The sequence below is a fragment of the Melanotaenia boesemani genome, chromosome 15 (assembly GCF_017639745.1).
Source record: "Melanotaenia boesemani isolate fMelBoe1 chromosome 15, fMelBoe1.pri, whole genome shotgun sequence".
Lineage (NCBI taxonomy): Eukaryota > Metazoa > Chordata > Actinopteri > Atheriniformes > Melanotaeniidae > Melanotaenia > Melanotaenia boesemani.
The window spans coordinates 7,246,651-7,268,915 of NC_055696.1; the positions used below are offsets into that span (position 1 = coordinate 7,246,651).

The window sequence follows — 22,265 nt, forward strand, 5'->3', positions numbered from 1 at the left end:
AACATGGCAGTCAATATATTAGAAGTAGGAAAAGAACTAAAAGATAAATAAGGTTGTAAGTAAAGGTGTGATGTAAACAGATTCTTGCAGATTATTGCACTTTCACCTAATGGTATGATATTAGTATTATTGCACATGATCCTAAACAAGAGTTCACAATTTAGGCTTTTGTCCTAGTTGAGACTTAAGCTGAACGTTCTAATAGCATGAGGGAAGCAACTCCTGCTGAGCCTGATGGATCTGGCTGTGATGCTGCACAGCATCCTGCTATGATGGAAAATGTGCAGGATGTGTAAGCACCATCGTGATGAAGGATGTTCTTTTCCTGCTCCTGCAGCTGTTAATGTCACACACTGTGCAGGCTGCTGCAGGTGATCTACTCTGCAGACTTCCCCAATCTGCAGGGCCTTTCTGTCTACATGTTAATATGTTTAAAAGGTTTTTTTCAGGCAATCATAATTGCCAGTGATGTGGAGGTATATGTATATGTACAGTATATAAATGTAAATCAACTTAATAAGAAGAATCAGTTGTGGGGCTTTTGGTTGCATGAGATTATTGCCACAAGAGGGCAGTGGTGGTTACAAATAATGTGCAGGCTTGGCCCATTGATATTTACAGATTTTCTGAAAATGTCACATCTTTTGAACAACCAAGCCAGAAATCTGGGAGTTGTAATGGACTCAGACCTGAATTATAGAAGTTATATTAAGACAGTTGTGAAGTGAGCCTATTATCGCTCAGGACCAAAATACATTCAGGATTTTCAACCAGATCCCTCAGGTGATCAGGGTCAAATCTTCTTTCTTTTTTCAGACTCAGAACTACACATGGAGAGGCACTATTCAGCTTTCATGCTCCTCACATGTGGAACAAACGCCCAGAAAACTACAGGTCTGCTGAAACTCTCAGCAGTTTTAAATCAGTGTAAAAAAAAACTTTTCTATTTGCTGCTGTTTATCAAAACAACTGTTAATTCCTCACACTGGAATTTTATTTCTTGCATTTGATCTATTTTATTTTAGCCTTTTGTTTATTTTGTTTATTTATTTATTTTTATTTTTTTAAGGCTCTTTTTAATGCACTTGTTATAGCTTCCTGCACGTCGCTGTAGTGCTTTTAATGTTTTGTGTAAAGCACTTTGAATTGTCTTGTAAATGAAATGTGCCATACAAATAAACTTGCCTTACTCTGAAAATATATCAGTAAAAAACATGTAAAAAGGAAGTATGATCATTCAGTGTTACCTGTGTTAGCATGAAAATATGTTTCCAAGGGTATGATGGAGATTTAGGTTAAAAAGTGTATAACATAAAAGTGAAAACATACGCTCACACTATAATTAAAATAGCAGAACAAACACACGTGCAATGTGCATTGCTATAATTTTACAGTAGATTTGGATATTAACAACACGGAGACTATAGACTGCCTGTGCCGCGACTTCCCTCTATGGCGGGTTAAATGCAAATAAGCGGATGTGGCGTCAACCTTTTCCCGCGTTTTCAGCTCGTGGATTTAGGTTCGTTCGTTTGTGTGATCTTTGTGAACGTAGATTGTGGATTGTTTGTCATTGCAGTGAGCTCGGGATAACTGTCGCTATAACTCAGATATGTAACGTTGCTTTCAACATAATAGAATGTAAACGGAGAAAGTCAACGTAAAAAAAGTGTGACAAACTATATATTGAAGAGGGCAAAACACATATTGGAAAGGACGTGCGAATTTCCCCCCACTGACGGTATCTGGCTCACCGTCGCGTCCTTCCGTTGTACAAAACGAGCATCCCGTGTATTACGGTTTTGGGAAGTAGGTCGGATTTTGTTGGATTGTTGGCACGGAACTTCAATGGTTTTTAAACTCGGTTAACGTAGCTGTAGTCTTCAGAAAACACAACTCTTTTCCCTCTTATTATAGTTGCCTGTCAGGTAACCAGATACCAATATGCCACCTAAAAAACGCAACTCCGGGACGACACAAAGCAAAGAACTGAAGCCCAGTGCTGACAGTTCATCTCCAGAAAAGAATCCAGAGTTATCTGTGAAGAAGTAAGAGAAGTTAAGATACTTGATTTGGGACGCATCAGCCAGCATATGTTTTATTTATTCTGTAAAATTACACTATTTGGCTTTATATTTAAGCAGTTTGTCAAAGTATTTAACCACTACATGCTAGCTTGTGTGACTAACCGTTAGGCCGACTAGTTAGCAACGAACGAAGTTGGGCCTGAATTTAGAGCAAATGCTATTAAGTTGAAAGATTCTCAACACCAGGCAAATGCCCGTTGAATCTAACCATTAAGTACTTGGATTAGCACGATGTAAAACGAGTTGTGACGCTGTTATAACGTGTGAACAAACGACATTTGGCTTAGTGTGGCTAGCATTTAGGAGTCCTGCACTGGCAGGCTGATGTCATGTGTGTTGTTTGTGTTGATGTTTTTGTTTCCCATCGTTTAGGCACAAAGATAAGGACGCAGAGTTTGTGACACTGTGTAAGAGCCTTCATGTTACAGACCTGGTCTGTGACCGCGCCTGGACGCTGTGGAAAACTGTTCAGGAATCCATGGATGAAGTTGTTGTATGTATTTATAATTATGTGACTACACATTTAACGTGATCCTGTTCTAAAGCAAATGAAAACACACAGGGGACATGTTTAATAAGAAAAGCAACATTATATACTGTTTGTCAGAATAAATGATAACTTGGGCATCCAGTCTGTAATCATGAGTTAATTTGTGTGAACCTTCATTTAATAGACATTAAAGAAAAGAAAGTTTGTTTGTGCACTGACCAGGTTAATTTAAAAGTGTATATTAGCAAATGTAGAATTTGATACCACTATTCAACTATACAACTCTATTCTATTCTACTATTCTATTCTACAGTCATTTAGCGGACTCTTTTATCCAAAGCGACTTACATTTGAGAGTAAGAACAACACAAGCAAGAATTCAAACAAGATGGGACGTCATAATTAAGTGGTAGTCGGACTGCTGTGAGTCCAGTTGGACCCAGGTGCTGTCACGTAGTGCTAGAGGCAGTGCATATAATTTTATGATAAAATCTGTGGATAAAGTCGCATTTACAAATTTCAATGTATAAAATTACACATTGCCCCTCCACTTAATTACACCTCTTCATGATTAGATAACTATAAACACTAAATATTGTAGTTGTGCAAAAGGAATTTTGACGTCACTCATCTAATACAAGATTTGAGGTGCTCAGCAGTTTTGATTGTTGTCTGAGTCGCCTCTTCATGATGCATCACATCAGGTCAGGCACACACACACAGTAATGCTTTTGTTAAGCCACGCTGTTGTAAGTCATGCAGTATGAGGTCTGACATTGTTCTGCTGCAATGATTTATCTCCTGAGAATGCATTTTGCCTTGATGGTGTCATACGTCTCCTTGCCTTACCAAAATACAGCACACATTAATGGAACCTTGACACATATGTAATTCATCCATGCTATCACAGAGGCTGATTTTTGCATCTTAAACTCATATAGCCTGAACTGTCTTTTATATCTTTGACATGTATAACCTAAACTTTTTTTTTTCCTTCTAAAAATCAGCTGAAACTTGAACTCATCTGACCACAGAACATGCTTTTAGTGTATTTCTGTTAATCTGAGATCAGCTCTCTCCAAGAAAACCTGATGCCACTTCTGCTCAGAGTTGTTGTAAATCGTCCTCCTTACATGGCATAGTTTCAGGATATGTTTCCAGCTAGTGGACAGAGTTATATGAAAATGCTACGAAGAAGCACTCCTGCGCTCATGTATCTGTATTGACTATGGTGACTCAGCGGTTTCTAATGCAGTGTGTGCTTCAAGGGTACACACATACAGCATTTTTAAGGACAGAAGATATGATGGCAGTATTTTTCTCATATTATTTCTTTTTTTGATTGTTTGTTTTTACATTTTTCAGGACACTCAGAAAAGGCTGTGGGGTGCTTGTCTGTTTGTGATTGTAACCGACATGGATGTTTCCCATTTCACTGTGACTCAGGTTCTGAAAGAAGTCAGTCTGAAGTAAGTGCTCAGTAGTCATGTTGGTGAAAAAAATACTCATAACACGACTTATTTCAGCACTAAACAGCATTTTTGAAGCTTTTGTTACTCATTCTTTTGGATTTAGATTTCCAGTTTGGTAATTGTAGCCATGAGTATACTAGAACACCTTGAACAGCTTTGTGTATTATACAGTAAATATATTTAATGCTTTAACAAATGATTTGACAAACATAATTTGTACTATATAAGAGACTTGAAAAGTTACCATTCCATTTTTATTTTGTCTGATTTTAATAAGAAATTGTGCCACTTCCATTTCTCTTTTTTTTTTGTTCTGTAGCATAAAACAGTTTATGGAATTGGTGAGAAAGTTGGATGTGAACTTGGATACGATAAGCACTAAAGTGAATTCAGCATTGACACGATTGGAGAAGAAGTACAATGTGATGCTGGCTCTCTACCAGAGGTTTGAAAAGTGAGTGAGCGTCTCAGTGGAGTACAGAGAGATAAAAATCGAGAGCTATTTATCATAATTGTAAATCCATAAAATTTGTTATGTTTCAGAACATGCAAAAACGTCTTTGCTTTGACTCCTGATGGCAAGTAAGTTGAGTTTAGAGGGTTTTCTACCTCTTTTTTTTGTTCTTTTGTCACACTTTCTTTAGCATTGTGTCGTCTCTTTTTGATTTTTCATTCTTGTTGAAATAAGATGTGCTGCTCATACATGGTTAATGGTTCATTGTCTTGTTTTCAAGGGAGAGGGAGATAATTCGGACCTGCTGGACAATGTTTCTGTTGGCAAAAGGTAAACTGAGCTTTCTGGAGCACAGTGGGATCAAGTTATTCTCACACTTGGTGGAGCTGTGTTCAGCCTGCTCCTTCTTTTAATCCTTCTTTCCTCTTCCATGCTCAGTTATGGATTTCATACTAATTGGAAAATGTTTTTTTCTCGTGGTTACAGTTCTGTTAGCACCAGTATTACTGTGATGACGCTTGTGCTGTGTCTGCTGTCTGCAGGAAGGGCTTTGCAGATGGAGGATGACCTGGTCATATCCTTCCAGCTGCTGCTTTGTACGTTGGAGTTATTCATCAAGCGCTGCTCTCCAGACCTTCTGCAGCCTCTTTACAGTCAGTTTCAGCATCAGTTACTTCAATCTCTGTCTTTGCTTGAAATTTCCATGATTTCTCAGAAAGAAACCGATAAAATGTAAAGTCAAAGGATTTTTATACCCTTCTCTTGTTGCTCAGCTATTGAAGCTTAAATTTCACATGTAAACTGATTTATGTTAATATGGATCATTCATATTTTTTGTAATCCCTTTGGTTTGTGTTTTCTTCTTAGGATCAGCCATCAGTAAGGTTCAGAGCCCTCCAACACGAACATCTCGTCGCAACCAGAGCAAAGCTAAATCCCGACCTCCAGAACCAGAGGTTGATGTGCAGCTTCTAGAAACCTTGTGCAAAGAGAATGAATGTAACCTAGAAGAGGTCTGAGCACTCCTTTGGTTTTTTTCTTTTCTTTTTTGTAGATTCTTAAAGCCATCCTATGAATAGAATTAAATTTCCTTTATGTATTATTAATTTGCCTTGCCTTGCCTTGCCTTGCCTTGCCTTGCCTTGCCTTGCCTTGCCTTGCCTTGCCTTGCCTTATGTGGTCTCACCTGTTTCTTATGCCATTTACAGGTGAAGAACGTATACCAGACTAGTTTCTCAACTTTTCTGGACTCCTTGGATCTTTCAAGATCAACAGATTTTCCTCAGGTAGTTCTCAAAAAGTCTGCTTCATTGTTTGGTTTTACTTTTTCTCCTCCACAGTCTCTCCTTCCTTTAAGCCTGGTACACACATAAAGATTTTTGGGCTGTTTTTGTCCTGATTTTGCCTCTTCCCGACCACGGACGGCAAACACCCCATTATCCCGACTCTTATAAGATTTTTCTGTCCAATTATCATTTGTTCTGTGGTGTGTTACGAGCAGATTTGTCCCGATAATCCTCTCCGAAACGGGCCGTCGCCAACAATTGGAAACATTGAACATTTTCAGTATTTCAGAGCCGATTTCTGAGGAACAGCGATGACTCGTGCATTCTGACTGCGTGGATGGTGACGTGGCACAGAATGTAGCCAGAGAGCGAGCTGGCTGGGGAACAGGGAAGAAAATAAAGTCTGGTTTCACGCCGTCTCCAGTCTGTTATTTTTTTCAGTTCTGGCTTTTTTTTTTGTTAACTATAGTCCCAAGACCTCCATCATTCCCTCGTCCTATGTATCCCCTTCCATGCTGTGTGTTGTGTTTTCCGATTGTTACCATGTTTTTTCTTCTTTGTTTTTTTGCCGGTTGTTGCTATGGTTCTTCTTCTACGTTTTTGTTAGATCACGTTTGGTCACGTGAGATGTTGGCTCGGAGGACTAGATTGTAGATCACTTGCGGCACAGCATCGTTGTGTGTGATGTTCTGTGATTAGATTATTTAAGCACACCACACAGTACGATTAAAACTGTTAAATGCCTGATTTTTTTATCTTCACGTGTGAGGTCTCGACCAGATAAAAAATCTCCTAAGATAAAAAAAATCATATGTGTGTACCAGGCTTTAGTCATCTCTCCATGCTTCCTCTTTCCTTTGTTGAATGTTTTAATGTATGACAGATGTTGGCTTTTCATTTTGCTGCTCAGACATGTTTGTTCATACTCACACAGTGTCACAAAAATGTTTACTCAAGCAGGGGATTCTTGGTAGTACATCAGGGCAGTATATTGCAGTGTTGTGTATAAAAACGGTGGAGACAGGATACTACTGTTTGCTGATACAGACATGCTCATCTGAAGTAGGATAGTAGACATATTTATTTTACTGTTGCATCACCCCGGTAATGGACAGATGGTGTCCATTTTTTTTCCTTTACTGTCTTATAATGCCTGAGTCTCAACTTGGTAATCCTGCCTTCCACAAAGAGGTTTTAAAGATATTTTATAGCTAAAATTAAAAGATGTTGTTTTATCAGTTGGAGCTCGATAAACTCAATAGCTTATTTCAAAATGTTTATTTTAAGACTGAGATTTGATCAAATCCAAACTTTAGCTGTTACGATACTACCTTTGTTTTGTTATATGAGCTGGCTGCTGTGCAGTTTACATATTTTAAATAGAAAAATATTTAATGCTTTTGTCAAATGTGTGCATAATTTATAACGTGCATGCACTTTTTTTTTTTTGTGACGTCTTCTGCAAATGTTTGGTCTTTTCATGGGACTACTAACTTAATGCTGCAACAACTTCATGTCCATGAGGTGTCACGTTGGCTGTGTTGACAACTCTAGTCAAGTATAACTCTTTTTCTGTCTTATAACACTGCAGTTGTTGAGATTGATGAATTTATGATTCTCTTATCATTTAATGACCTCAAATATACAGTTGACGCTGTACAGCTCATTTTTAGTGTGAACAGAGCCAGAGGAGGCTTCTGGCTTTGGATTTAGGGTTTGACTGATGACATTCATTCTGTAATGGTTAAATTACATAAGCAATCCTGTTAAATTTTGTATGAGGGTGGCTTCTTACTTCAGATGTTTTGCATTGTAATTTTCAACCTAGGTGAGTCATGTCAACCAGCAGTATGAAGAGCACTACCTTAAGAGCATGGACATTGATGGACGGCTGTTTTTTGATGGAGACGAGACTGTTCTTGCACCTAAAGTTGAGACGTAATGTCTTTTTATTTACCCCTCATTGTTTGACATTGATTTTCAGAAAGAAATTAAGGAAAAAATGTTTGAAAATCTTATTCTGCATTCAGATCACAGGTAGAAATGACACCGAAGAAGAGTCAACCAGATGAAGATGGGGTACTCATCCCTCCACAGACACCAATCAGGTGAGCAGTTTGCTGACATTTACTTGTTTTGTGTTGGGATGGAGAACCTCAACCATTTAACCGTCACCGCTGTATGATTCTTTTTTTATTTTCTTTTCAGGGCTGCCATGACGTCCATTCGGCTGCTGAGGGGTGATCTCCCATCCAGTGGGGACCAACCATCAACTAACCTGGCCACGTATTTCAAAGTGGGTCTCTACAAGCATTTACTCTTAATACAAAGTCAAGTGACCTCCAGTCTTATTAATTTACCACTTTGGTTTCTCTTTCTCGGTTTGTTGTGAACAGAATTGCACTGTGGACCCCACTCAGGATGTTCAGAAGCGTTTGGAGACGCTTGGCCAGGTGTTCAGCCAGAAATTTGGTGAGGCTGTTGGGCCACACTGCGTTGCGTATGGCAGGCAGGTATGAACGACCCTTCCGGAAGACAAACAGGAACGCTAACAATGCATCATGTCCTCATAAAATTTGTGTGAAATTTCTTCTGTTTTCCAGAGATTTGCCCTTGGTGTCAGATTGTATTACAAAGTAATGGAGGCAATGCTGAAATCGGTACAGAATCTTGTTTGTTCTTATTCATTTGGAAGCGTTTAATGTTGAAAAAAATGATCTTACTGGATGATAGACATGTTATATACGATGGAGTATTATGGCCACATTAAGACGAGTATTTTTTTTTTACATGCTTTGAGAATGAAGTCATGATATTATGAGAATAAAGTTGTAATACTACGAGAATAAAGTCGTAATTTTACTAGAATAAAGTCATAATTGTACCAGTTCCAGCCATTTCCCCTTCCACAAAAGCAACGATTTCTTTCAAATCCGCCTGCTTATTTTGCAGAACAGATCATTTTCTTGCAGATTCTTTTTTAAGTCCTGATACTAATGATAATGTGGTGCTGATGTGCCAAAAGACTAAGTATCTCCTGGTTTGTGAAACCTGTGCTGAAATACAACGTCACACATTGCCCTGCCGCCCTCATTTTAACAACATTCCTCTGAACTGGTGAAAATAATACTCTATTCTGGTAAACGTACAACGTTTTTCTCATAAAATTACAACTTTTTTCTTATAAAATTACAACTTTATTCTCGAAGCCTGTGAAAAAAATATTTTTCTTAATGTGGCCCTAATACTTTGCCGTACTTATAAATGTCTGACACATATTTTTTTTTCTAATTTTATTTTATAGGAAGAGAAGCGGCTGTCTGTGCAAAATTTCAGGTGTGTGTGTTTATTTTTTCCTCTGAAGCAGATTGTGAATCCAGTTGCTTTAGCTGTGTATTCACTTAAAACTTCTTCTGAAGATTAGAAACATGTCATTTATGTGTTTGATGTGCACAGAAACTGTACTTTCAATAAGCCAAGTTATATCATCTGTTTTCCAGTAAACTGCTCAACGACTCCACATTCCACACATCACTTTTGGCCTGTGCTTTGGAAGTGGTCATGGCAACATATGAAGGTACCATCCTGTCATTTTTATTAAGCATTCTAATTTCGTAAAGAGCTTTGTTGTTCTTGAAATGTATTGATGATACAGTTAAATGTATGCAACGTTTTGCGTGTGTGACAAATTGTAATGATGTTGTTTGTGCTGTTTAATTAGAGAGCAACTTCAAAAATGGAGGATACAACCATGGAGGTGGGGACCAAGCTGAAACAGATGTATGTTTCCCCTGGATATTGAATGTGTTCAACCTCACAGCCTTTGACTTCTACAAAGTAATTGAGAGCTTCATCAAAGCTGAGCCTACTCTGAGCAAAGATATCATCAAACATCTGGAGACCTGTGAGAACCTCATCATGGAGAGGATTGCATGGAAAACGGTTAGTATTAGTTCACATTGTTAATAGAGCGGCTTGTAATACTGTAACACTATTTTAATTAAGACTCATCACAACTTCATAACTTTAATGTGAGAATACATACAAGCTGTTTGCTAAAATACAGATCATCTATTTAATACATGCAAAGTTTTCCATCTTCGTCATGAATCACACAGCACTGGTAAAAGAGTACTTTGCATTATCTGGAAAAAAATTGGCTAGTTGCATTGACTGTTAAAGCTGCCATGTTTCTTAGCATAAAATTATTTTTTTTTATAAATCAAAAGACATTTTTTTTAAGTACTGGTGCGAAATTATTTGTGGCTGCCACTGCCTCCACCGGGTACCTCCCTGTGCACCAGACTGCTGGAGAAATAATAGATGAGTGGATTCAGGCAGCAGTTAGCGCTGGCTAGGCAAAGGACTACAGGATGCACTGCCTTGGTCACCTTAGCCAGACCACAGTGGGGCAACAGCTTCATGTGTGTGAGGGTATATCCCAGCAGGTTGATGTGATAGGGGAGGAAGCACAGCAGGTAGACACCCAACACCCAGTAAATAACTGTGAGGGTGTGCTGACGGGTGCGACGGTGGTTGCGGTAGCGGTGTCTTGAGTGGCGAAGCACACTCAACACCCTGCAGTAGCTGTAGAGGAGTATTAGAGTGGGCAGCAGAAATGACCCCAGCACTAGACCCAGGGCTACCAGGATGATGGTTTTGTGGTGCTGTGAGGATGGATCCAGCAGACAGGGCTTGTTTTGATGAGATGCTGCTGAGCGCAGCAAAGGCAAACTCACACTGAGTCCCAGTACCAGGCACCAGATCCCCCCACTAACCACCTGTGCAATGCGCAGCCTGCGGAGTGTAGATGCCAAAGGGTGCACCACAGCCAGGTATCGGTCCACAGCAATGCACACCAGGAAGAAGATACCCCCATACAAACTAATGTATTTAAGGATAAAAGTAATCTGGCAGTAAGCTGCTCCAGGAATCCAACTGGAAAGGTTTCCTCTCGTTGAGGACAGAGCTTCAGCCTTTTGGTAGTAGAAATAGATTCTCATAGGTAGAGAGATCACAAAGAAGAAATCAGCTATTGACAGACTGGCCATGTAAAGGGCTGTGGAGTTCTTGGCACAAGGCGACGAACACAGTCTCCGCAGAGCCAGGCTGTTGGTGACCAGCCCCAGCAGGAAGATGATACTGTAGGACACTTGGTAGAAGGTGAAGCGATAGCTTGTATCCACTGTACAGTTAGATGAAATTGAGGCCCGCTCAGCTGTCAGATCTGTCATATTCCACATCTCCATATCGCAAAACGATTCTAACTCCAGTACCTGAAATGTCTGCGTTGCTCTCATGTCTGCAAGAGATTAGATCAGCTGGAGTGAGTATATGATACAAGACAGAAAAACATGTTCAGTAACCTCTACTAAAGCTATTAACCTTGAAGCAAGACTTAATCAACTCAAAATGTGTCATGCTTAATGAAAAGTAAATTTGCTAAGGGGACTAGAATAAACTACATTAACTGACATGGTCCTATGAATTCTGCCAATAAAGTTTTAAGTGCAGCTTTCTGCTCATAAAACAAGCAAACATTTGGCTTCATTATATTCACAATGTAAATGAAAGCGACATATCACTGTCATACTATTTACTTATTAAATATACTTTTAGTAAAGCTCATAAAGTTAACTTCTGGCAGAGATTTACAGAAGCTTTAATTGAAGTTTGTGGAGTGTCAGCAAATATCCAACAGCAGCAGTTTAGGCCTTTGATAAAAGACTCTTAGTCCAGTAGGAAAATTACAATTCCCATAAATCAGTACCACTGACTGAAAATGACGAAAGTTTAATTACTCTTAAAGTAATACAATTTTATTGTTAGACTATCTATGGTGTAAATTATGGGTTGCATTTGCCAGGCATTGTTTTCTTATGCCAGAATAGAGCTTCCACTAAAGGATTTTATTTACCATATCACTTTATAACTTAAAAATTTATTATAAAAATGTAAAACATGTTATAATTTGATAAGGTCCTAAGGTAGCAGCTCTTCACTTCCATAGTTTTGCAAAGCTGAAGTAGTGTCAAAAGATCTCTGTTCAGAATTGCATTAGGACATAAAAAATATGTTCAATATGTTGTATGGCTGATGGATAGACCACTACAAAAAGTCTTTACATCCCAAAGATTCTCAGTGAGACTCAGGTTTGGACTCCATGTATGAAAATAATGTGTCATATTCTGAGAACTAATTTTTACAATTTTAGCTCAATGAATTTTCATCTTGGACTGCGCAATCATGAAAAAAATCTAGTTGACTCTTGGTGACCTATTTTTATTTATTTATTTTTAGGTTGGGGGGGACATGTACTGTGCAAGTATCAGTTTCTCAGGTGCAGCTCAGGTTACAGTTATTTTTTTTTCTGTAACATTGTTTTGTAAGCATTTTTCCCAAATTACCAATAGAATAGATTATAGCCTCAAAGTGGCTGTATTATGCTCATTTCAGGCAAATGTATTTTAATATAACTTATTTTATTTTATTATACATATATATATATATATATATATAGAGAGAGAGAGAGAGAGAGAGAAAGAGAGAGAGAGAAGTGTGTGTGTATTAAGGCTGTCAAAACTATAATATTAACGGCGGTAATAATTTATGTAATTAATTGCGTTTAAATGTATGTGCATCATCATGACGGCGAGACATGAAGGTTTCTATCTAGAGGCAATAAGGAACAGACTAGATGGCTCTATTAACTGATTTGAGAGCGTCACACCCATGGGGGATGAAAATGCTTTACCACCCTCACTGTTCCTGGTGAGAACATTAATCACCTGTACTTTTCCCAGAGTCAGTAAAATTTTCACGTAGTTTTGAACAAACGTCACTGCTCTGCCCAGCACAGCTGCCTCCTCTCCCCCTCCCTCTCCTGTTGTTTATCATAACGGCTGTCTGTGATCAGCTGATCGTCTTTTCTGTTAGTACTGTGTCTCTTGTTGCATTTGTATGTTGTTCAGCTGAGAAGGAGGAAACAAGCGGTTTGTGGTTCACACGATACATATTTACCCATTTGTTTTGGACGTGTTATCAATAGCAAGCTAAATTTATCAGTCTCATCAATCAGATCCATGTCACCGTCACGTGAAACTGAAGAATGAAAAATGTTGATAACAGCCTGTTTCAGTTAGATATTGTTTGCCTTTACTTCATGTAACTTTTCAGTATTAATGAGGTTTGGTAGTGACACAGCTGTAAAATCTACTAGTCATCAGTCATGAGCACATCTTTGTATACAAATCAGGTTTAGATATCTAGTGAGTAAAACAGCAAAAGGAAGCAAAGGGATGTTTTCTCTAAACCACTGGTGCTGAGCAAATGTTGGAAACGCAGGTCTGATCATGTTGTGAGAGAAAGTATGAACAGGCTCTGATATAAATCAGGGGAGCTTTCCTCTTTAACAAGGAATTTAACCAGTGGTACAAAGAATTTATGTCACAAATATGCAGGCTAGAAAAGTTTGACTGACCAGGAAAAAGGGTATACGAATTATATATATTTTTTAAGGTCTTTGATTTTATTTTAGTGAACTGATTATTACATCTAATTTAAAAAGCGAAGAAAACCCCAAGTGAGCATTATCTTGCTCTTACTATTGATACAGTACAGTAAAACTGGCATGCTTCAGGCATAATGGTGATTAATCATGATTAATTTCTAAGCTGTAATTAACCTGATTAAAAATTGTAATCACTTCACAGCTTTAATATATATATATATATATATATATATATATATATATATATATATTTATATATATGTATATATATATATATATATTTATATATATGTATATATATATATATATATTTATATATATGTATAGTGTTATTTAGTTCTTTAGTTGTAAAAACCTATTAATTTAGTGTTTCTATTAAAGTCTTATTAACTTCTGCTTTCAGTTTAAAAATAGACTTTTCTTTATCCATAACAATTTCTATGCAACTCTGCTGTAAGCAAAATTTGTAGAACTGAGGTTTACATTGAAAGAGGTAACATTTAATCACTCACCAGTAGCAGGAACCAGACAGTGACCAGTGATAATGCTCATTTTTCCAGTTAGTTGCTGTTCAGCATCCTGCTGTAGCAGTGCACGTTCTGCTGATTGGAGCAGAAGCTCTACTGATAAAAGGACCCCCATACACCAAACACACACAGATGCTACTTTTTAAAAACGATGCGGTAGTAGTTGATCATTAACCATGTCTCCATCCAGCTCATACAGGAACAGCTGTTTCTCTTCAGTGACATAAGGTGCTGTAATCATTTAACAGTCTACTTTGAATCTCAGCACTGTGTGAGGTACTGTGTGGAGAATTCAGCCCTTAAGAACCTAAAAAAGATTAAATTTTGATACAAAACTGATCCAAACTCAGTCTGCCACAAAGGCAAAAATACTCCTTCCACAACATATTTTCTGTGGCTAATCAAACATTAGTTTATTTAAGATTTTTATGCGCACTACAGGCAATGTTTTAATGGTATCCTAATTTCATAAACCCTTCTATGGATAAACATTTTTTATCTAACAGTTTTTTTTATAGGATTAGTATAATAATGCCAATCTGCATAACTTTCTTTGCTATTTCTATAATCTTGCTCTGATTTATTTTCTTTTTCCTTTAAAATAGATGAGTAAGCTATGTTTACAGGCCTTTCCTGTGTCTGCAGTGTCTGCAGCAACCACTTTTATCCATTTCTGTGAAAGTTTTCCTTGCTCAAGAGGCATGCTCCTGCTTGAATGCTTTAGTTTCTCAGTCCTCTCTTGTGATGAGTCTACACTAATCGGCACAAGCCCTCGCAAAGGAATGCAGTAATGTTATGTCTTGCAGCACACAGCTTTTATGTGAAGAAACAAATACATGCATACAGGTTCCACTGTATTACATGTGAACTGTCGGCTGTTTTTTTTACACATGTTGAAAGGCATTTAGATACATCCTCCACAGAAATAAACAATGCAGAGGTTTTTAGCAGTGTGCTGGTGCAGTGTTGACCACACCTAAATGTACACTTCAGAACTGACTAAGTTGTGGGGTTTTTTTACAGCCCAGCCATAGCACGTTTATCTGTGTTGTTAGTAGGTGTATGACTGATTGTCTAGATAAATGACTTGGTTGCACCCAATGTCAGAGGAACAACTGATACAGGTTGTTTGTTTTTTTTTTTTGCCAAACATTTCATAGCAATCTCTCAAACAATCAAAGTTAACAATCAAATTAAATACACAAACCTTTAAAAAAAAAGCTTGTAACTTTTTAATTCACTGTCAGCATTCAGGAAAAAAAGAATGTATAGAGCAAATCACTCTATAAAGTGCATTAAACTCTTAAAGGGTTCACATGTTACATAAATATTTATAAAATGCACATTAATAGAGCTATAACACTGGTTCACAGTTGCTAAAGGAGTGGCAGCTTTGAGGATTAAGACCACAAATACTGTTTGTGTCAAAACACTTATGGCACCACTTGTCATTTCATTGCTACTTTACAGAAACACACCTTTATTAAATGAATGGTTTTATAACTTGAGTTTTGAACTGTTGCCCTGATAAAGGTTTTTATGTTGCAACGCAGTTATTTTCCAACTCTTTTATCGGCTGAATTGGGATCAGTGTCTTTAGCCCCAGTCAAAGGTCTCTGTGGCTTCCGGATGGGCGTGACTACTTAGTAACCACATTGTTTGTTTCAAAGTCACTGGTTATCCTCTCATGCATACTGAATTATTAATCATGCCACACATTAGAACTTTCATCAGACTGTGGACTCATTTGCAAATGTGTTGGTTCTCAGTGTGAGGTTCTTAGGAATTGTATTTGAGCTGCTTTGTGTGCTGTCCATTTGTAATCTGTCAAATATTTTCATTCCATTTTGCCATGCTGTTGTTTTTCTTTTGATGGAAGTTTGAATAGTCTCTGAAGTAAAGTAGTAAACGACTGGATCAAAGCAGCAATTGCTCGTTGCTATGCAGAGAGCAATGGGGTAGATGGTTCTGACCACAAGTTCTGCATAGCATCCCGTTAAGATATTGGAGCGGACTAGGGCATAGAAAATGAGATTGACGTTGTAGGGAATGAAACAAAAGCAAAAGATGAGCAGATGCACAATGATCATCCTTAAGACTTTAGTCTTGTTGTGGTTCCCTCCACGACTGAGGGTTTGGGGTCTCCTCAGGGTCCGTAACACCATGACTGAGCAGAAAACATTGATCATCAATGGGAGGATGAAGCCCACAGTCTCGATGAACACCACCACGTTGAACAGCTCAGACTTCCACTGTTTTTTTGAATAGTTCTCAAAGCAGAAATTTTGTGAGGAGTTTGTATTGTTGGGTGAAGTGGTGTCCAGAAGGAATCCTGTTGGTATACTTCCAGAGAGAACCATCACCCACACTGTGAGGCAGGCCAGTTTGGCATTTCTTCTAGTACGAATTGTCTGAGACCGGAAAGGGTACACGATGGCCAGAAAACGGTCAACACTGATGCAGGTGAGGAACAGAATGCTGCCATACATGTTGGTGTAGAACAAGGCCACAGAAATCTTGCAGAGCACACTTGTAAATATCCAGTCACGTTTAACAAAGTACACTATCCGAAAAGGCAGGCTGAAGACAAAGAGCAAGTCTGAGACAATGAGATTTATCATGTACGTTGTGGTCTCGTTCCGCAGCTTCACTGTACAACCAAAAATATACGCAGCCGCCGTGTTGAAGAGAAGTCCGACCACAAACACAAGACTAAAAACCCAACTATAGAGAGGGTACTTGAAGTCATCACTTTTGTCGCACATGCTGTTATTCATCTTTAGAGGCTGGTAGTTTGGAACATTTACAATAAAGCAGGTAAATCCTCTTCTCAACTTGTTACTCCAGTCTTGTCCAACAGACAAGAAAATCTTAAAGAATTCTCAGTATGTTCGTCTTGTCATAAAATCTTGAGTTTGCAGGATCGTCACAAAATACCTTTTTTATTGGCTTCAAAAGTCCTTTACGCGCAATGTCCTTCTTTGAAAGTTGTCCAGCCGTCCTGTTATCCTCATTTAAGTGATGCTTTCAGTCTTTTCAGGTCTCTTCTACAGTAGAAATGTTAGTCTCCTCAGAGCAGTCATCCGTTTCCCCTCAAATCTGTGTACAGATGAGTGGTTCTTCCCCTCTCCTGTTCTTCTTCGTGTTCCTGCAGCTGCCCTGTGTGCACATGGCGGTTATTACTCTGCTTCTGTTTGACTGTAAATCAGAAACCCACAACTGCTTGCAAGTGAAAGGCACAGATGCAAACTGACTGGGCTGTTTAAACAATGGGAGGAGCCTGAACCCGAGCAAAGTCCTTCCACTGCTGCTTAGTTTTATAATTACACAAAATTTGAATTGGGAAGAATTAGGAGTATCTGTGTGGTGTGTCTTCAGGTTGGCATACCAAAACATCAAAGCATGTTTTTAAATGATTTTTTAGATTTGGATTTTAGCTTAATAACTCAAAATATTGGATATCTATCTTCACACTGTTAATTTTTATGAGGACTGTCGTTTTCAAGCAAAAAGAACCATAAAACCTTACATATATCTCTGTAATTCACAGAACTCTTGAAAAAGAGACAAAACCTAATAAAATACTTCTGTGCTGGTGTAATCATACATCACTGAAAGGATTTAGAGCAACTAAGATGTTGGTGGCGTCAGCAGGGTGTGCCAGGCATGACATGAAGAATGTACTGACAGCACCTTTGGTTATGCAATCATTCTTAACATGTAGGATTAGATGGAAATAAGGATGTTTGTGTGTTTTCAGGGTTCCCCGCTGTTTGAGCTTCTGAGACATGAACATGATTGTGGAGCAGCAGAGCAGGTGGAGACTCCAGCTAGTTTTAACCAGCCGCTGCAGCACAATCACACCGCTGCCGACCTGTAAGTCATTCAACAACCAGCCACTGGTATTCAGCAACTATAAGCTGTCTAAGACCAGGAGACATATTTTTGAGAGTTGTGAAATCATTGTGATATATAAGAGTCAGAGTTAAATTCCATGACTCATTTAGGTAGCTTTGAATCTATGATTGTGACATTTAAACGTGTGATTCTTATTTAATGGAAAGTGGAAACTTACTGTGTCATGTGTACAGGTATCTGTCCCCGATGCGCCCAGGCATGCGTGTCTTGCCTCCTGAGTCCCCGGCAGCACCTACTTCTCAATCTTCCTCTCAGCCCACATCGCAGATAACCAGCCAAGCTCCAAGACACCAGAAGTCCAACTCTCTAAGCCTTTTCTATAAAAAATGTAAGTCATTGTTGAAATGACTTATTTTTATCAGTGTGGCCCCCAAATACTGGCATCATCATCATCACTGATATGTGAAGAAAGAAGATGCTACCTCAACTTTGTAGTAGTTCCAATTATGAGCATGTATACAGATTAAAATAACAAGTAATGTTTCTTTTACCTTTTCTTTTCTTTTATATTTTTGTGGAAATCAGTAATCAAATTTGCTGCTGATGTGATGTTTTTTCTCTCTCTCTCTTTGTCTGTCAGTGTACCGCTTGGCATATACAAGGCTGAAGACACTCTGCTCCTACCTGTTGTCCTCCCACCCTGAGCTGGAACCAATAATATGGACCCTTTTCCAGCACACTCTGCAGTATGAGTACGAGCTGATGAGAGACCGTCACCTCGACCAGGTTCTCGAGCAATTTTCTTTTATGTGTTCTTCTGATCCTCACTTGTTCTTATTCTTCTGTTGTGTTATAAGTCATGTACACTTTAAATAATAACCATAGTCCACACCACAACTATAACAACGACAGGAAAATTTTTAACTTCAGTTCTAACATTCAAGTTTTCAAAGAGATCACATACTCTTATTTGATGCTGAGATATAGACACCTTCAAGGCTGTTTCATAAAAACAGCATTAACTTAATAATAAACTTTATTACTGTCACTTGCCTTTGTTAATTATCTCTTTTATAAGCACATTGATTATGTAGAAAACACTTTGCCAATTCTGTAATATATTTTTGGAAATAAAAAAAAAATCCTTTTTGATTGGGACACACTTTTAAGCCATGGTGCTGATGGAATTTCTGAAATAGTTTGTTCTTATTTGAATATTGTCATAAACCACAGAACTGATGTTGGCTCATATGATACTATGAATCAAAGTTGCTCTTGTAAGACCCCCTCTTTTGCTCAGGCATAGCTGGACCTCTGTTGGCAGAACATTACCTCTCATCAGTCCTCACTTGATCATTATTAAAGTTATCACATCTTTGTTGTTAGAGTTATTGTTCTTGGTAGTGAGTGTTGTCTTTTTCTTGCGCCTCTGTTGTTCTCTTACCTCCTATTCTCATGTTTTCTTTCCTTCATCTTCCAAATGCCTCCAACCGTTCTTACAGTTAATGATGTCAGCCATGTATGCCATATGCAAAGTGAAGAGTGTTGATCTGCGCTTCAAGTCCATTGTCTCGGCATACAAGAACATGCCCAATACCAACCAAGAGGTAGTGCTAAGTTTTAAAAATTCCCTTAAAATGACTCCTTTCAGTCAAACCTTTGCTATTCTAAGTTAAAATTATATGGAATCATAATTTCCTGAATTACAACAAACTATTTGAATTTTCACTCTGTATGTTGCAGACTTTCAAACATGTGTTGATCACAGAGGGCCAGTATGACTCCATCATTGTCTTCTATAATCAAGTGTTCATGCAGAAGCTGAAAACCAACATTCTGCAGTATGCGTCTACCAGGGTGAGTTAAGTTAGGGGTGGCAGTGTACTTTAATACATGCATAATCAGCAATGTCTGCACCGTTTTTCTCATTCTCAATTTTGCTGCTCCTTTTTTTCTTCCTAGCCACCAACCCTCTCTCCAATCCCCCAAATTCCACGCAGCCCCTACAAGTTCCCAAATTCACCTCTGCGTGTGCCTGGAAGCAATAATGTGTACATCTCTCCTATGAAGAGCTCACGCATGTCCCCAGGCATCATGACCCCTCGCTCCAGGTCAGGCCAGCTTGTTCATAGATTTGTAGTGACTTCAAATTGATTTAAATTCTATATGATTTTTCACATGATTCTTTTTTGATTTGCAGAATGCTGGTATCTATCGGTGAATCATTTGGGGTATGTGCCTCTTCAGTTTGCCATATTGTGTCATGAATTGTCACCACAACTGTGGTTGCAAATACATTTTCCTCTCTCAATCTTTTTTTTTTTTTTTTTGGTCTACAGCTCTCCAATCGCTTCCAGAAGATCAACCAGATGGTCAGTAGCAGCGATCGATCCCACAAGAGGACTCTGGATTTCGGCTCGGCTCCTAAGCCTCTAAAGAGGTTACGTTTTGATGTGGACGGTCAGGATGAAGCTGATGGAAGGTTAGTCACAAATTGTGATACAGCTTCTCTAGCTTTCTAGCATCCTTATCTATTTACTGAAATCAAAGCAACCTCAAAATGTTACAGGTTTTGGAAACTAAGAAAAATGAATTGCAGTTTGTAGCGGAAAACAATTTCATTTGGTTTACAACTTGAGAAAAAACATGTTCTTTCAACCTGTGACATTTTAAATAATTTACATAACATGTATTTTTTAACATCAGTGTTAGGAGATGTGATTTAATATTTTAAAATGGACATCTTCCCAGGGGTCAAGGTTATTACACAGGATTTACAGTTATTTTAATGCTTAATTAATTTTCTTCAATTTACAGCAAATCTGGAGGAGATTCTACACTGATACAGAAGCTTGCAGAGATGAGTAAGTCAGGACTGTTTCATGTACATGTTTCCATTTTTTTACTCTTCCGCTCTGCTTATTATTATATTCTTATCAGAAGTTGTGTTGGTCGTGATTTATGGTCAAGCATTTTTCGTTTTGTGTAGGCTCTACTCGGAGTCGCATGCAGGAACAGAAGATGAAGGAGGATGCTGAACTGAAAAAGGAGATACTCTAAAACCTGCTGGACCCATCGCTTATCACAATGTGAACACTAATGTTCATGCACAAAATGAAACGCAAGTTTTCATGTAAATTTAGTGGTAAATATTAGTTTTATTTAACTTGGAGGAGTAGTGTGAGAATATAAAGGACTTTCTCCTCGCTTTTGTGTTCATGCTGCGTGTTTTTACTAAATGATTTTTATTAAATATCATTTGAATTTGATAAGTCAGGATTGAGTATATTTGGTTTTAAGAGTGATATTAACTTTTGGGTCTTAGAAGAAATCATTGTTTTCATCTTGATGCATGTTTTCAATTCTCTAAAGTTATGCCAGTTTTACTTTTGACATTTCAAATGTCTTGATCATGATGCAGCACTTCAAGTGGTAAATCATGACTACTGTCTTCAAAAAGGAACAAGTGTCTACCTCAGACACAACAGTGTATTTTCAAGTTGCATTTTTACTTTTAAAGTGAGATTTTTCTCAGCAACATTATTTTCTTTGGACAATTACCTCATGTCTAACAATGAGAAAACATGCATAACTGGCCCAAAATGACAAAAAATTTGATTACAGGTAAGATTTCTCATTGGTGTGAGATTTATAGTTTTATAGTGGCTTTTCTTTTTAGTTTTGGGTGGTCAAAAAACATGCATGGAAAAAAAAACTACTAATATGCTTGAACTATTTTTTTTTTATACATTCATTAGATTTTTTTTTTCTTTACATTTGTAATTTTTGTTAATAGGAGGCAGCGGATAATAAGAAAGGGAGAAGTAAAATAGTATACACCACCTACAGGAAATTCATACGTGGAGTTCCCTCTATAGAATCTTGCTAGAAATTCCAGTTACCGAAGTTTTTGTAATAAATGTTTCTAATCTATTCAAATAGTTTCTGGTAAAAAAAATTAGATTATTTCTTTAGAAAATAGGACTTGTTTTGTACATTGGTCTATGGCAGTCTTGTTTTTGTTTCTAATGATTGCTGAGTTTTCCATCGTGTTACAGGGTGATAAATCACCTAACTGTCTGATAAGCATTCATTTTGGTTTGTTCTCTTAAATACAACAATGTTAAATACCTGTGAAGTCTCGCTACGTCTTTTCTGACTTCTCACAAACATACCTTTTTATTTTGTCACTTTTGTAGATAGTTTATCAAAAGAAAATGACAGTTTTGGTTAAAAAGCAAAACATGACATGGACGACTACCTGGATCAGAAATACATGATTTGATTATGCAACATTAACTACTTATTCTAACAATGTTAGATAAAATCTCTCAGATCCCTCAAAACACAGATTCACATGTAAAATCATTCACACAAGTAAAGCTACCATAGTTTAATTTCCTAATTTAGTTTAAAAATATACAATTGGTAAATTATAAATAATTGTAATAAAGTTCCTTTTATATTACATATTTCAGTTGTAGTTATGAACCCTTAAAAGCAATGGTGGTATATTTTCTGCTGTTAATTTAGAAATTATTTAGCACTCTTAGGACACAGCTCCATAATTAGTAAAATAGA

The 22,265-nt window shown here is 37.7% G+C and overlaps 2 protein-coding genes across 2 annotated transcripts; one reads left to right on the forward strand and one right to left on the reverse strand.

The window, feature by feature from the left end:
* Positions 1-1,778: 1,778 nt before the first annotated feature.
* rb1 (retinoblastoma 1) lies at positions 1,779-21,814 on the forward strand. The gene is made up of 27 exons (XM_042008681.1): positions 1,779-2,048; positions 2,460-2,580; positions 3,943-4,046; positions 4,369-4,503; positions 4,593-4,631; positions 4,784-4,833; positions 5,046-5,156; positions 5,371-5,516; positions 5,712-5,789; positions 7,618-7,727; positions 7,820-7,897; positions 7,998-8,085; positions 8,186-8,302; positions 8,393-8,449; positions 9,094-9,125; positions 9,290-9,366; positions 9,511-9,731; positions 17,587-17,702; positions 17,918-18,072; positions 18,325-18,470; positions 19,187-19,291; positions 19,428-19,541; positions 19,647-19,795; positions 19,885-19,915; positions 20,024-20,166; positions 20,502-20,548; positions 20,674-21,814. The coding sequence occupies exons 1-27, from the start codon at positions 1,945-1,947 to the stop codon at positions 20,742-20,744; spliced, it is 2,745 nt and encodes a 914-aa protein (XP_041864615.1). The 5' UTR covers positions 1,779-1,944; the 3' UTR covers positions 20,745-21,814.
* LOC121654510 (lysophosphatidic acid receptor 6-like) lies at positions 14,604-17,076 on the reverse strand. Its single transcript, XM_042008682.1, has one exon. The coding sequence runs from the start codon at positions 16,601-16,603 to the stop codon at positions 15,557-15,559; it is 1,047 nt and encodes a 348-aa protein (XP_041864616.1). The 5' UTR covers positions 16,604-17,076; the 3' UTR covers positions 14,604-15,556.
* Positions 21,815-22,265: the final 451 nt, after the last annotated feature.

What these genes read in the sequence shown, in the direction of transcription:
- rb1 (XM_042008681.1), top strand. Translation starts at nt 1,945, where the DNA reads ATGCCACCTAAAAAACGCAACTCCGGGACGACACAAAGCAAAGAACTG. An exon ending in CCTTCTGCAGCCTCTTTACA is followed by an intron (nt 5,157 to 5,370) that starts GTCAGTTTCAGC and finishes TTTTCTTCTTAG; the next exon opens with GATCAGCCATCAGTAAGGTT. An exon ending in ACAGAAGCTTGCAGAGATGA is followed by an intron (nt 20,549 to 20,673) that starts GTAAGTCAGGAC and finishes CGTTTTGTGTAG; the next exon opens with GCTCTACTCGGAGTCGCATG.
- LOC121654510 (XM_042008682.1), bottom strand. Translation starts at nt 16,603, where the DNA reads ATGAATAACAGCATGTGCGACAAAAGTGATGACTTCAAGTACCCTCTC.